This window comes from Numenius arquata, chromosome 3, assembly GCF_964106895.1.
Source record: "Numenius arquata chromosome 3, bNumArq3.hap1.1, whole genome shotgun sequence".
Lineage (NCBI taxonomy): Eukaryota > Metazoa > Chordata > Aves > Charadriiformes > Scolopacidae > Numenius > Numenius arquata.
Genome location: NC_133578.1, coordinates 16,418,085 through 16,432,115, shown reverse-complemented (window position 1 = coordinate 16,432,115; position 14,031 = coordinate 16,418,085). Strand labels below are relative to the sequence as shown.

Sequence of the window (14,031 nt, the reverse complement as noted above, 5' to 3'; positions counted from 1 at the left end):
ATTTTTCTTTCCTGAAGAGTTTTGTATGAGAGCAGGCTTTTGCTTTGTTCCATGAGAACCATCTGTTTCTTATTACTGCTATAGCATCCAATTAACTGCTGGTGTTGCCGGCACAATGCTTCCAACATTGATTGTGTTGGATCCCTCCTCCTACCAATGATAAATCTGGCATCTCATCTCGTTTATGAATCGACTGTTTCAGAGTAGGAGTGTCTGGAGTGAATATTGCAGCCTTTGGTGCCAGAGAGAGTTTAACCCCTAATATTACATTTCTGCAAAGATAACCAGGTCCTGCCCAAACCTAGATGGCCCAGGGAGCCTGTGAAGTCAAGGCTTGTTGCTGACTGGAAGTCCAGCTACCTTTGGCTTCACAGTTGAAATGGCCATATCCCAAGCTTTATAAGCAGGTCTGAGGAACAGCGTTGGCTATAAATCCAGAGTGAGGCTTCAGTTCTAACATACAGACCCTTAGGTAAACCTTCTGCCTGCTTCTGCAATGGTACCTGGCAGCACACTGGTGGGGGCAGGTGATAAAGAAGCAAAGAAGATGATGTACAGGGGAGAACAGAGCGTTCCATGAGTCACCAGCAGCTCTTCACCAGTTTGAGTGCTCTAGCATTTCATACCCCATGTGAGAGTGAAAACAGATGTAGGGCTGTCCTCTCTTGGGATAGCTGAGTATGTGCACATATCTGGGCACAAGCCTGTGTTTGATCCGCCTGTGCAGGCCAGCCCAGGCTCTTTCTTATTCTTTTTCTTTCTTTTGTTTTCGTATTTTGCAGTTGAACCAAAACCTCCATGATGTCCTGCTGGGTCTCGACAAGCAGTACTCAGGCAATGCCTTCCCAGTTAAAGCACAGCCCAGGTCAGTAACTGTGGGGGTAGTGTCTTTCCCTCAGCAGGGAGGAGGGACAGGGATGTCTCTACCAGGGTTATTGAAACCTCTATGTTGTCAGTTGGGGAGGGATTTAACTACCTGCATATAGCCAGCCAGTGCCCTCCTGAGACTCCCTAGAGCGTGTCCAAGGTTGGAGCTGGGTGACACATTGCAATACCCCTTGCCTTTCTAGAGTAGCATCTGGAGGCCTAAACTTTCGCTAGGTGCTGATATTTAAGCAACTGACTCTCAGCTCTGCTTTTTTAAAGTCGAATTCTGTGCATTGACGTGTAATACTGAGCTGTTCTTCCTTCTGGATCCAGTTGCCCAGCACCTCTCCTGTTCTTTCCGTAAAAGCTTCCACCGTGTACCTACACCTTGTAAACTTGAGCACCAAGAGCCCATTTGTTTCCCCACCCTCCTCTTCAGCCCTCCAAACTTGGAACTACCTTTTTGCCAAAGCCTTATGCCCCTCCTGTGTACCCAGCTGAGGTGTGTTTCCTCTGCGTGTGTTGTGGAAGTAGTTGCAGCCTCGCTAATACGAGGCCTTCTGATGTCAGGGCACTTCCAATCTGCACGTATGCAAAGAGTGGGTGTCTTCCAGGCCTTTAGTTTTCTTCCCTCAGCTGGGTTCAGTCCTGTATGGTTAAGTGCAAGTCTGCACATTCTCTAGCACTGAGAGGGGAGGGAGAGGTCGGGCTCCGGATGAGGTTGGCTGGCTCCCATCCACATGCGTGAGTGATGAGACAGTGTCGGGCTCTGGCTTCCAGCTGCTGCTAATCCCACGTGCCGGGTGAGCAGGAGCACAGCCCAAGTCCTCAATCGGTGTATTGATGGAGGGAGGAGGTGAAGTCAGCATGAAGTAAGGGCAAGCTGTGGTCTGAGTGCATTGATTCGGAAGGCCTAGATCAGCTGTTGAGACCTCTGTGCTCCCTTGTCTCTCCTCCCAGATTAACCTCCTGTTGCAGTTGTGCATAGACGACTTGCGTGTCTTGTTCCAGCAATGTGTGTGATGTTTACCAGCTCTAACGAAGGAGGATATTTGAGTTGAATTTGGCCCCTGAATTTTGGATTGTTAACACCAAATTTCCAAGATGCTAGTAGGAATGCTTCTTGTGAAAATAATATCTTCTTTCCAAGTTAGCATGTGGTGTCTGATCATTACAACCCAACAAGACTAAAGCCTTGTGAGGAGACCGTGGTGCCCATCCTCTTACTGCTGTGTGCCGTGTTGTCTCTGATAGCGGTATCCTCCAGGGTCCTTGGAAGATGATGAGATAACAGGACAGATGAAGGCTGTAGCCATTGCTTTGTCCAGCTCCTTCCTCCAACTTCCTTTCTTCCTCCAGGAAATGATTGCAGGCTGTAGTTACGGCCTGGCTCGGACATGTTCATTGCTGTTGTGGCATTGGAGTTTCTGGCCTAGAAGAGCTTCCAATGAATAAATTACCTGTCCTCATGATTCCCACCCCCACAAACTGCTAGCTTCATCTGGGGCTGTAATGGGTATCTCAGCTGCAGTTCTGTGCTCTTTGGCTGGATATGAGACCACATGGCCCTAAAACCCCCAAACGAGCGCACACAGAGAGGTCCCTGGGTGGGCAGCAATCCGAGTGCTGCTGCTTCATCACTTACTCCCTGCATCTCAGCTGAGAAGCCAGACCTGCCCCAGAGCGACTCCCTTCCTCCTGAGCACAGTGGAGCTGGGTGTTGTAGGAGAATGTAGCAAAGGTTTGCCAGGGCAGTAAATATGTTTTGCAGTGGCCAGGAAATGCTGTGAGGCGCTTCTGTCTCTCCTGCACATCTGGCCTCTCTTTGTGGCGCAGGGCTGGAGTGAGAGTGTGCAGGAGGAAATAGCCCTCACCAATCTGATTGCTCATTGTGGTCTGCTGTAGGAGCAGATGCTTCCCTAACTCTTCTCTACTGGGAAGGGGATTGGAGATGGATACAATGGCAGGAAATGAATGAGGAGGTGTGAGAAGAGAGGCAATTATCTGTGCACATCATTATGACATTCATGCGAGGCCTTACAGAAGTATTACTGTGCCTGATGAATCTGATGCTGGCTGTGTAACACAGTAGCGCAAAGCAGCTGATGTGTTTCTGGGAGCCTCAGACATATGTTTAGGATTTGTTTCTGAAAGAGTTTGAACATTCAGGGCTCAGATGCCTAGAAGATCTAGGAGATGTATAGTGTTATCCTAGTGTGATTGGACAAACGGCAAAAGACCTAGTAGGAAAGCTGCTGATTATGTTCCATGTTTAAGACTGCGCACGGATCCCATAAGTAAAGGAGAATAGGGAACTTGTTTCTTGTGTACCAGTATTTATAGGGGAGAGCGAGGAGCTGTGATTAGCTGCGAAAAAAGGACATTTACAGTTCTCTGCTGGTCTGTACAGCTTCCGTTTTCTTCTTCTCCATGTGTGCCCTGGCCCTATATTCCAAAGAGGAGGGAAAATCCTAGTTTGCTCACACATATGTAGATCTTGGACAGGCCCCAAAAGCCCTCTCCTACCCACTCTAAACCAGGCCATAGCTTTCTAGGAACCAAGGGAAGTGTGTGTACGTGTTTCTGTGTGTGTGAGAGAGAGGAGATCTTGTCATCTTGCTTACAGTAAATTTTGTGGCATCAAGTGAATGGGTGCTTAGAAGCATAACTTTTCCTCCCTGGTTTGACTGTGCCATCCTGTAACGGAAATGATTTGCGTACCATCCTCAACAGAAAGAAAACTAAACTGTTCGCCAGGCTGAGGAAAAAGATGAGCAGGTACCGGTACGGAGAGCAGCATTTCGATACGTGTTTGATTTAGTTCCTAAAACTGGAGAGGCTGTTGCTGGACTCTAACAGCCTGGCACGTGTTAACCCTGCGATGGGAGAGGGGTCCTTTGCATGATACAATGTGTTCATGGCCTGCTGGGTCCTGCTGAGATCTCTCTGTGTCTGGATAATCCCATTAACTGCTTATGTGCTTGGTTTGAATCCTTGCTTCTTTTCCTCTCTAAGACGGCAGTGGGAAAGCTCAGGCATTGTCTGTTCGGTTGTTTTTGTGTGACTAAAAGCGTGGTGCTGGGTTTTCCATGGGAAATATGGGCCATTTTGGTGATTAACAACTTCTAGTTTTACCTAGTGGGGCTTGCCCTATTGAACACGTCTGAAATGCTGCATTCTCATTCCCTGCCTGGCCTGGGAGGAACACAAGGCGGGTCTTTCACACTCAGAAGTCCTGTCCTATCTACCTGTTGCAGTTGGGAGGATGATGAGGTGGGAGAAGGACACTTCCAGCTTTGCTCCTTACATGCTCTGTTCTTGAGGATCCTCACTGTCTTGCTCCAGCCATTTAAAATTTTGGGTAGGGCTGAAGGAAAAGGAAGCCTGTTGTCTTGTATAAAAGCTAATGTCAGCATCTTGTCTTTTAAGACAGCGACAACATTGAATAACTGAATTGCTACAATGCCAAGAGTTACCATAGCCAAGATCAAGGACTCTGACAAGAACATGCTCTGGAGCAAAGTGGGAATTGCTGCATAATGGCGTGGAAACTTCCTCTAATTTTTGTTTTTCTTAGTCTTTGTGTTGGTACTCCCTGCATAGGTTCCTTATCGGAAAAAAAAAAAAAAAAAATAAAATTTTCAAGATGTTGTCCTGCCAGCAATAAAAGCAAGTGCTGGTGGACTGGGACCCTTGCTTTTCTGGTGCTGCCTTCCCACTGACTAGGGCAACTCAAACAACCTTTCTCTTTGTCTCTGCTATGCGTCCTTTGTAAAGTGGGAGATTGGAAGGTGGAGAATGGTAATTTTACAGGGAAACTGATGGGCAAATCTTGATTTTTATATCCTCAAATGAAAAGCAGTGAAGGAATATCTTGTGTTGTTACTATTCTGAGTTTTTCTACTGTAGGAAAAGGAGGCTTCACAGGAGTACTTCTCCGTATGTCTGTCTCTGGTCCTTGGTTGGACCAGTGTTGTAGCTGCACCAGGCAGGAGGTCTAATATTTCCAGTCACTGAGAAGAGATAAATGCTATAGCAGAGGGAGAACTAGTAAATCTCATCTTAATGAGCTCTAGCCATGATGTCCTCCTCCTCTGCCCTGGTAAAGTCCCAGCAGTTAAAGTGCCTGACCTGGGCTGTGCTGGAGGTTTCTGCTGTCAGAGCAGCTGCTGGGGTCAGAGAGAAACGTGCAACCCCTGGTGCAGGAAAGGAGGGTCTAGAACTCAGTCACTCTTTGATACGCAACAAGAACGTACATTTGTGCCACAGTACGTTTGGGTATATACGTGCTTTTTCCTCCTTTCTCCCACACCCTCTTTTTTTTTTTCTTTTTTAAAATAATTCTCCAGCCTGCTTTGGTACTAAAAAATAAATTGCTTTTGGCTAAAAGGCCCTCTCTGAGCTTTAGCTGAGATGCCAACCTTTTTTTCTTTTTAACTTGAGAACTTGGCAGGAGGTGACTGGTCTGTTTTTACCATATTGGAAAGTAAGTTTCATCCTCTAACTTAGGATAGTTACAAGCGCATGGGAACCCCATCTGCAGATGTTAGTCTGCTCTTCCAGAACAGATGAGGCAGCCACGTGAGGGGTCTGGGAGCTCAGCAGCACTAAAAGAGTCTGGGGGATTTTGGCGTTCCCTTCAGCAGAAGTAACCGCATTAGACCCTGTTCTCAGCTCTCTATTTGCAGAAGAAAGTTCACACCCCCTTCCCTTCCCCTGCCTGATATTCCTGGATTTGGCATCGCTTCCCAGTTGCTCATGGGAAGGAAAAAAAGAGAGCAATGACCCTGTTGTTTTCATATACTTTTAATGTGGTACTCATGTTTGCTCAGTGGGGACAGTCCCCACACTCTTGCTTTTCCCTGTGTTTCCTGGAGCAAGCAGTCAGTTTGGAGACAGGACTTTGATCTGTGTGGGCAGTGTGTGCTCCCCAGGGACCCATGAAGGACAGAGGATCCTGGTGGCTAGCTCGCATGATGCTAGTTGCACTGGCTAAATGCGTGCAAAGCAACAAGTGCAGGAATGAAGGTGCTGCTCAGGGGGCTGGAAAAGTCTCAGCCAAAATTAGCACTGGCATTTTCCTAGGGGGATCAGCCAACACATCAAACAAGCTGTAAATAGTAGTGACTTAATGAAGGCTTTAGCGTGGGGCCCTTGTAGGATGAGGGGAGGAAGCTGGGCTGCCTGTCATGTGGGAGCCTTTTACCAATATATCTCCAAATTAAGTCACTTCCAGGCATCAGAAATAAGGCACTAAGAAGCTGTTTCATGGCCCTTAAAAAACAAGCCTGAACTCCTTTCTCACTGGGAGAAATGGCCTCTTCAGGTCCCTAGAAGGAAAAGTCTAGCCTTGCGTTGGTAGGCCATCTGATAGCCAGTAGTCCCAATATATTTCCACTGTAGTCTGGGCATTTGAGGAGTCCTGGCAGTGTAACTGTAGATCACGGTGTGTCCTGTCTTTTCCAAAGTGCTTGCAACTCTAGGGAAGGTAACTTGTATTTTTTTCCCCAACTCTAGCATCAGAGGTCATTTTTTTGGTCATTTCCTACTCTTCCCTGGTGACTCCAATTTAGAGCAGGACTTCCTTACCTTCACTGTTCAACCATTACTTCTTTAATCTGTAGCACAAACTTGTCAATTTTGCAGAATCCTTCACAGAATCCAACCCGCTGGATTGAAGTGATTTTTGGGGACCTCTGAGGAAGGACACTGTAGGCATATCCAGTCAAACTGAAGAGCTGTAGGCGTTGACATACATGTTCTTTAGTCCCTCCTCTTCCATTTTTCATCTTCCTTTACCTCTTTTTTCCCTTGGCGTGTATGCCCCTGGTTGAGAGTTGCTGGCAGAGAACGTCATTGGGTTTGTTGCATCGTGTTGGTGTGTTGCTGGCATCAGTGTCATCAGAAACATCTGACCTGCATGCAGACCTGAGAACAAGCACTTTGTGGGCAAATGTGTGAGGGGTGTGGATATGGAGAGGAAAAAGGTGTGGGGGGGAGTGGTGGGGAATGGGTGAGGGCGAAGTGAGTAAAGAGGGAATGGGATGGGGAGCTTGAAAGCTGGAATGTTGAGCAGGGGGAGATGCTTGCTTGGAAGGGGAGGTTTGTTGAAATGCCTTGCTGTCTGTACCTCCTCTTGCTGTCCATTCCTTGTGAGTGTTTAGGAATGAGGCCATCATGCATGTTAGCCAATGACCACCACACCTCCGGCATCCAAGTGTGAGTAGATGTACATGTCTGGAGCTCCGGGCTCTCTTTGGACAGAGCAAAGAAATAATGGACTTGATGTCCCTGCAGAATCAGGTCTGCATTGCTCTTGTCTTGGCTCTATGCCAGGATTTATTGTCTCAAGTTGTAGGAAAGGATCTGTTCCTTTCAACCTTTTCCCAAGGCAACTTCACAAGAACTGCAACTTTGTAAGTGGAGGCAAATATCACTCCCTGTAGATGAGGTCGCACAGCCCTTTTGCAATATTCTGTAATATTCTGGTTTCAGTTGTGTATAGTTTTGCCAAACTGTAACCACTTCTGCTAAAATATCCCCTACCAGTGTCTGTGCTTCTGCATGACTTGAGATAAATTGATTAGTTGCTTTTTGGGGAGCTGAATTCCAGCCAAGATGATTCAGCTGTTCCTGAGAATTAGGCTGGGAAAATGGTTTTACCTTTATCCCTGTTGAAATTCTCTGATAACCAACTTTTCACTAAATCTCTCATGATTCTGTATTTTGAAGCACAAACCTGACACTTGGCCAGGGCATGCCCTTAGGGAAAGGCGTTTGCCTTTGAAAAATTTGTCCAAATCTGGCCAAGTTATGAACCAAGAAATGCCATTGGCATATGCTCCTTGTATTAAATTCCCTGAAGACACCCTCTTGACTGTGTGTCAGAAACAGTCCTGGAATACAGACCAACTGGAAAGACAAGGGCTGAAGGGGTTCATTGAAAACAAGGCAGGGGAGACTTTCCATAGTAGAGAAATCTTTATTAGTAGCCAGAATGTCACTGTTTCTTTGCTGTCTGGAATGATCTGTGAAAACTCTGGCTACTTTGCCCCTCTCCCAGCTTACCCAGTGTGTACCATGTAGAGGAATATGATATTCTATGATTACAGGCTTAGTTCAGGTGTTGCAAATCTATTAGTCATAACCCATGCAGGTGTCAGTACACCACCACGCAGAAAAATTCTTATCTGTAGAATTTAAAACTAAATGAGCTGCACAGAGCTCCGTCCCCCATCTGCTTCCCCAGTATTAAAAAACTGTGACTTAAATTCTAACATAAGTGCCTGACATTAGCAGAACTAAGGATGCCTGGTTGGTTTTTTTTTGGTTTTGTTTTTCTGTCTGAGGCAAAGTGTATTTAGAGAGTAGCCTGCTGCACAGTAATGCTGCTGCAGTGTGTTGGACTGCAAGTGACTCGGCAAAGATGCTTCTCAGAAGCCTGTAGAGGCTTCAAATGTCTTCATCATGTGTCTGGGCAGTGCAACAGAGATAATGGAGACCACTGATCTGTGCTGGTTAGCACAACTCCTCCTAGGCCTGGCTCAGACCTCTCTTCTCTCTCTTTCTCTCTTTCCCTCTCTCTCCCTCTCTCTCTCTCCTTCCTTCAGTGACAGCACCCCAGCGAAAGCAAATAAAAGCCCCTCGCCTCCACCAGATGGATCTCCCATCACCAGCCCTGAGACCAAGACTGTCAACCATGAGCTGGAACCGTCCACTTTGGAAGCACCTGGGGCAAGCATCCCAAAGTCACCATCTCAGGTAGCGTCCCCATGACATTGACCATGTCTCTTCAGTATTACTGCTGATGGCACAAGCTCTGTGAGTCAAAGACATCCATCAGTTGCTTTTTTGGACCTCTTCCTACTACTGAGCACAGAGAATACGACATGACAGCTGTTCTCCTTCACTGGTTCCTGAGAATGCAAGTTGTTTGTTGATCATCTCTATATCATATAGGGAAGAACTAAGCTGTCTCTGAATGCCTCTGCAGGGGGAAGGTCAGTAATACATTTTACTGTCCTGTAGAATGGCCAAGAAGATCCAGGGAGGATGGAGTTTTAGCTAGGTGAGGAAGTTTGTTCTTTACATTTGAATTAACCTGTGGAATTCAGTGGTCCAGTTTCTTCCCAAGAACTTCCATAACTGAGGAAGGTTCAAATAAAAAAGTTTGATACTGATAAGGAGAACATCTGTACTTTGCATTATGATCTACTTTAATCTGAAGATAAAATATTATGCTAAAAATAAAGGCATTATATTCTTTTGCTATGAAGAAATTAGGTGGGTACCAGGGAGAAGACTGTCTGTTATATGGAGTCTGATACCTTCCATGTAGCCTTTGTTAGTCCTTTCCTTACACGAGACACCAAATGAATGGCATTATTACAATAGCAGATGTAGCTCCTGCTACTCAGCGTATCTTAAGATATGTTTTACTTTAGGATTTAAGGAAAATAAAACATTTACTTTCTTTTCCCATCCCCATATTTCACAGTGGGGGAAAAGCTTAGTAGGGAAAAATAGTAACTATGCCAAATTTATGTCTGGTGCCAATCCTTGAGTTTCGGTAAGTGGGACACCAGTGAGGAGTCTTCCAGGAAGAGGTAAAGCTGAGAGAGGTTCTGGCTAAACTGGTAAGAGAAAACCTATCGCTTCTAGAAAGAGGCGGATGCAACTCAGAACTTCCTTGCTGCTGTCATATGTAGCGGTGTGATTCCAAATCCAGGCCTGTGGTGTAGGCTGTCTCCTGTTTCTGGACAGCCTCGCACAGTATTTTTCCCTCCACTGCATTTTTGATTTTCAAGATTACTTAGGCACAAAAAGGGCATGTTTGTGCATTGGCAAAAGGGTCTTTTCCAGCCCTGTGAGATGTGTGGATGCCTGGCAGTGTCTTTCAGGACTTCTCCAGGGTCTCTGCACTGCTCAGCATTGCATAGCCTAGAGTGGCTTTGCCACCACCCTGGCTAGGACCTTGAGGGAGGATATGTGTATGAGGGAGAGAGAATAGTGCATATATATCCAGAGTTGCCTTCCTGTTTTTTTCAGAGATTGCCATAACTTGATTGAAACTTGGAATGACAAATTGTACAGATTTATTAAGCTGTTCACTGCAGACTTCACTCACCCTGCCTGTGGACTTGTCTGGCTGAGTTTGGCTTCTTCCCTTTCCTTGAAATAGCACACATAAACCTTGTTTTTGCCAGGCTGCAAGTGCTTGCTCATTCACTTGCTGCCTTCCTGCCCACAGGAATGGGGCTGGAGGCACCCCTTGGCGAGAAAGCAGAATGTTCCTGCCTGGAACCTCAGATGGGCCACAGGCAAGACTGAAATGGTATTTGCAGCTAATGCTGCCACCACCTGGCAGCTCTTTCCCAATCTATATTTAATTCACTCTCCCAGGCTTCACTACATTGAAGAACGAGAGCTCCGTTCCATATTCTACTAAGTGCTAAGAGACGGAGCCCAGCTCCAGATGGAGGGAAGGCAAGGGCTGGGGTTTCATACCCAGAGCCAAGCTCAGTGTCTGTATGGTTAAAATCTAGGAACTGAGTTCACGTCATCTTGCCAGCCCACTGGAAAACATAAGTGTCTGCTCTCTCAACAGTGCTCGACTTTAATACTGAAAGCTTCACAGGTGTCATTACTTTTGACCTATAGGTAAGTGATTTGTTCAAGGGTCCTTCTAGGGAGGATGGAGCAAAAAGCAACACGCAAGTACAGTTCTCTGGCCTCTTCCTGTCTGAAATACTGATGCAAACAATAAACAAAGGCTGTGGAAAGAAAGGCAGCAAACCAGGCGAGACCAGAAAAATACTAACTAAATCTTGAACTGTTCCCTATGCTAAAAAAAAAAAAAAGCTCTTTTACTGTCCTTTAATTCTCAAAAATAGCTTATTTCTTTCCTTTGGAAGAAGTGACTGCTATCAGCTCTCTGCACTGAGTAATATGATGATGATACAGGACTTCAGAGGTCTGTGAAATTTCAAAGGTCAGACTTTTGCTCTCAGGTACACCACTGAAGCACTGCAACGACACTTCTCAAATCGGTGCAACTGTGTTGAATTTGGACAGATAAAGCTCTTTGGGATCCAAGTCAGCAGAAAGATTTTAGAGGATTTGTTTTATTCTAGGCAGCAAAGTTGTTTGTACTTGATGAATTTCCAGGTATAACCCAACATCAGTACACAATCCAGTTGTCTTTGAGATGTGGTTTTAGACTGCAGTTGGAGATAGTGCTGGACACTGTGGAAGTGGTGGTCTCCAAGGCATTAATGCATTAGAGGGAAGGAGACTATTTTAGAGAAGTAAATAGCAGAAGAGTCAGGATATTTTTGACTTTAGAGTTTGTAATTGGAGCCTCCTGTTTCTGCAGACGGTGGCTCTGTTCAGAGAATAGCTTTTCTCTGAAATTTCTGGTCCCTTCTTGTAACTGGTAAGCAGGACATTTTCAGGAAGGGATTGTTCCTTCTGCAAATAGTGAAAAGTTGGAAGTGAACACGCTACTTTCATTATTTCCCTATGCCAGCTATTCAGTGGAAAATTTGTCTTTACATACTCACACTCTCTAAAGTAATTTAACCCCATAGAAAACTGGGCATATCCTTAGCAATCTGAATAAATGCCTTGTAGAGCTCAGTTATATGCTGCAGGAGTGTGAACACAGAACTAGGAGTCATGGATTGCTGTGTTTCAGATGTGGACCTGACACTGATATACTGGGTGCCTGTTGTCAGGTCGCCTGGCTACGATGGGAAGATCAAGTAACTGTAAAACATCACTGTAAATGGAAAGCATTGTCATTGCTGAGCATTGCTGTGGTGCTGGCAACTTGTATGGCTGCTCTGTTCCAGCACAGCGGCAGCTCCTCAAAGTTTGATTTGATCTAGAAAAGGATGTGGATGGGTTGACCTCAAGAGGGCCTACTGCGGCTTCCCACAAGGTTGTGGATGCAGTGTCAGGCTGAGTCTTGTAGAACGATGGTGGGTATTAGGATGGGTTAGAGTTACAGGGTTGGGACTTTGTTACGTGTTCTCTGGGATATCCATTTGGGAAACATGACTTCATTAGTATCAATGCTCATTGGTGAAACTGAGAGCAGAGTTGGGCCCACAGCAGTCATGGCTTCTAGGGAGTCTGAGTTGTTCTTACCTAAAGCTGGGAAGTGGTAAGGCGCCATCAAGAGCTCCTTCAGACCTTTCTTACAGTACACTGATAACTAGTGCACCAGGGAACCAATACTGGGCAGATTAGAGTCTGTCCTCATGGTCACCTACCCATAATAGGACAAATGGAGTCTGATCTCTCATTCCCTTAGATATGGTAAGTACGGCAAAGGGAGGCAGCGCTGGCCTGATCTATTGAATCATGTTCTCAGTAATTGATCTGCTCCCTTCCCAGTGGTTCTTTTGAAGGTTGCACATTCCTTAATTATGTATGCATGTCCTGTCAATGCATATTAATTGTGTTACGCTTCTCCTCTGCAGAGGGAAACTTGCCAACGGCTGAAGTGTAACTAATGATGCCAAACCTTCTCTGGAGGCGTGTGGTTGTTTTTTTGTTTTGTTTTAATTCAGCCCTTTACCCTCCCTCCCTCTCTCTTCAGATGGAATTGATTGGACCTTGCTATATGCCTGTGGTTGTGATTTCCCTCACCTTCAGTTTTTGTGGCTAACCTGGTTCCTGTCTCTGGTTTTTTTGGGTGTCGCCGTCTGTGCTGTGGCCGTGTGCTCACTTGCATGCAGTTGAGGAAAGGGCCTCCGGTGCCTCCGCCTCCAAAAGTCACCCCCTCCAAGGAGATCAAGCAGGAGAACATCATCAGTCTGTTTGATGACAATTTTGTCCCTGAGATAAGTGTGACAACCCCTTCGCAGGTTAGCTGCTATGCCCTGCCTTATATTTGTCTGCCTCTGAACTTTTCCTTTTGACCTTTCTTCTCTTTGGAGGTGTCAAGCCATGAAACCTGGTCAGGTTAAGGAGGAAGGAAAGGTCAGGGCTGGATTTCAGAAGGCAAAGGGATAGATAGGAGGCCATCTTAGAGGGAAGGGTGGCTAGAAGGCAGCTTTGATCAACCCTTTGAGAACTTTGATTCATAGAAGAAACAGGAGAAATGCAACTGGTGAAGATGCGGGAAAGTAATCACTGCTTTGGTTAAGCAGCAGTGCACGTGGATTACGGCTCCCCTCATATCCCATGGTATGGTCTCTCCAGACCCACTCATCCTGGGTGTGGATGAAGCACGTGTTTTCTGTTCTTTTACATCCTCAAGTGCTGACCCTGACATCTGTGCCAGTTCCTGGGAGAAGGCAGTATCATGCTCTCTATGCCTTAGCACATAGGCTTTGTGGTAACATTTAAAGCCCACACTTGCACAGGAAAGGCCAACAGAAATTGCCTGAAGTCCTCGTTACAGAGAACGGGTGCCTCCAGGTTAGATGGGCAGGACTGTGCCTGCCGTCAGTTCAGGACTGCTGACAGCCTGTCACTCTTCACCAGCCAGCAGCTCCCATCAGAATATTTCTTTCTTGCCATGTGGCACCTTTTGAAATCCTGAAAATAGAAAAACATTTTCAAATTATGTATTTTCCTCTTCACTTTCCTTTTGATTTACATCACTGCAAGAGAGGTTGCCCAGGTGGGGAATTCTGTGTAGAATCTAGGAGAATGGCAGTCCTTGTGTGTATAGGAGCCTGACCAGATTTCTGGCTGTATCATGAGACACCTACATCTACCTTTTTTATATATATATAAAAAGTATATATTTCCCCCCCCCCCCCCCCAAATGCTTGTTAAAGCACAAGTAATGTCTCTATCAGTGCTCATCTGTGACTCATTCCCTAACTTTTCCTTGCATCATGGTGCTCCATTGCCTCTGGTTTGCCACTTTCCACCCAGCTGCTGAGTAGCAGAGGTGGAGTGGGGAGGGAAGGAAGTCCATATCAGGTTTTGCATTGCAAGAGATAAAGCTTGCAGAGCAGAGAGATAATTTTCCAGCAGCGTTGGAAGGCGGGAACCATAGGCAGCTGAGCAACCCTCTATCATTCTCCGTGCTCCATTCTCCTGTATCATAATGGACAGATCTGTCTGGCCCATGGTTTGTATCGTGTGTTTCCATGTGAACGCCAGCCCTTAGCCAGACATACGCTTCTACACCTGATCAGTGTC

General features: G+C 46.0%; 1 protein-coding gene across 10 annotated transcripts in view; it reads left to right on the top strand.

Moving 5' to 3' along the window:
- The window catches only part of BIN1 (bridging integrator 1), a 97,390-nt gene that overhangs the window by 69,781 nt on the left and 13,578 nt on the right, over positions 1 to 14,031 (top strand). For 3 of the 10 annotated variants that reach the window (XM_074145592.1, XM_074145590.1, XM_074145589.1), the window contains 3 exons: positions 783 to 865; positions 8,478 to 8,628; positions 12,612 to 12,740. In XM_074145592.1, the coding sequence (XP_074001693.1) occupies positions 783 to 865; positions 8,478 to 8,628; positions 12,612 to 12,740 (363 nt within the window). Of the gene's footprint in view, positions 1 to 782; positions 866 to 3,600; positions 3,646 to 8,477; positions 8,629 to 12,611; positions 12,741 to 14,031 lie in introns of all 10 variants that reach the window. The other 7 variants (XM_074145593.1, XM_074145597.1, XM_074145595.1 and 4 more) reach the window with 3 other exon arrangements.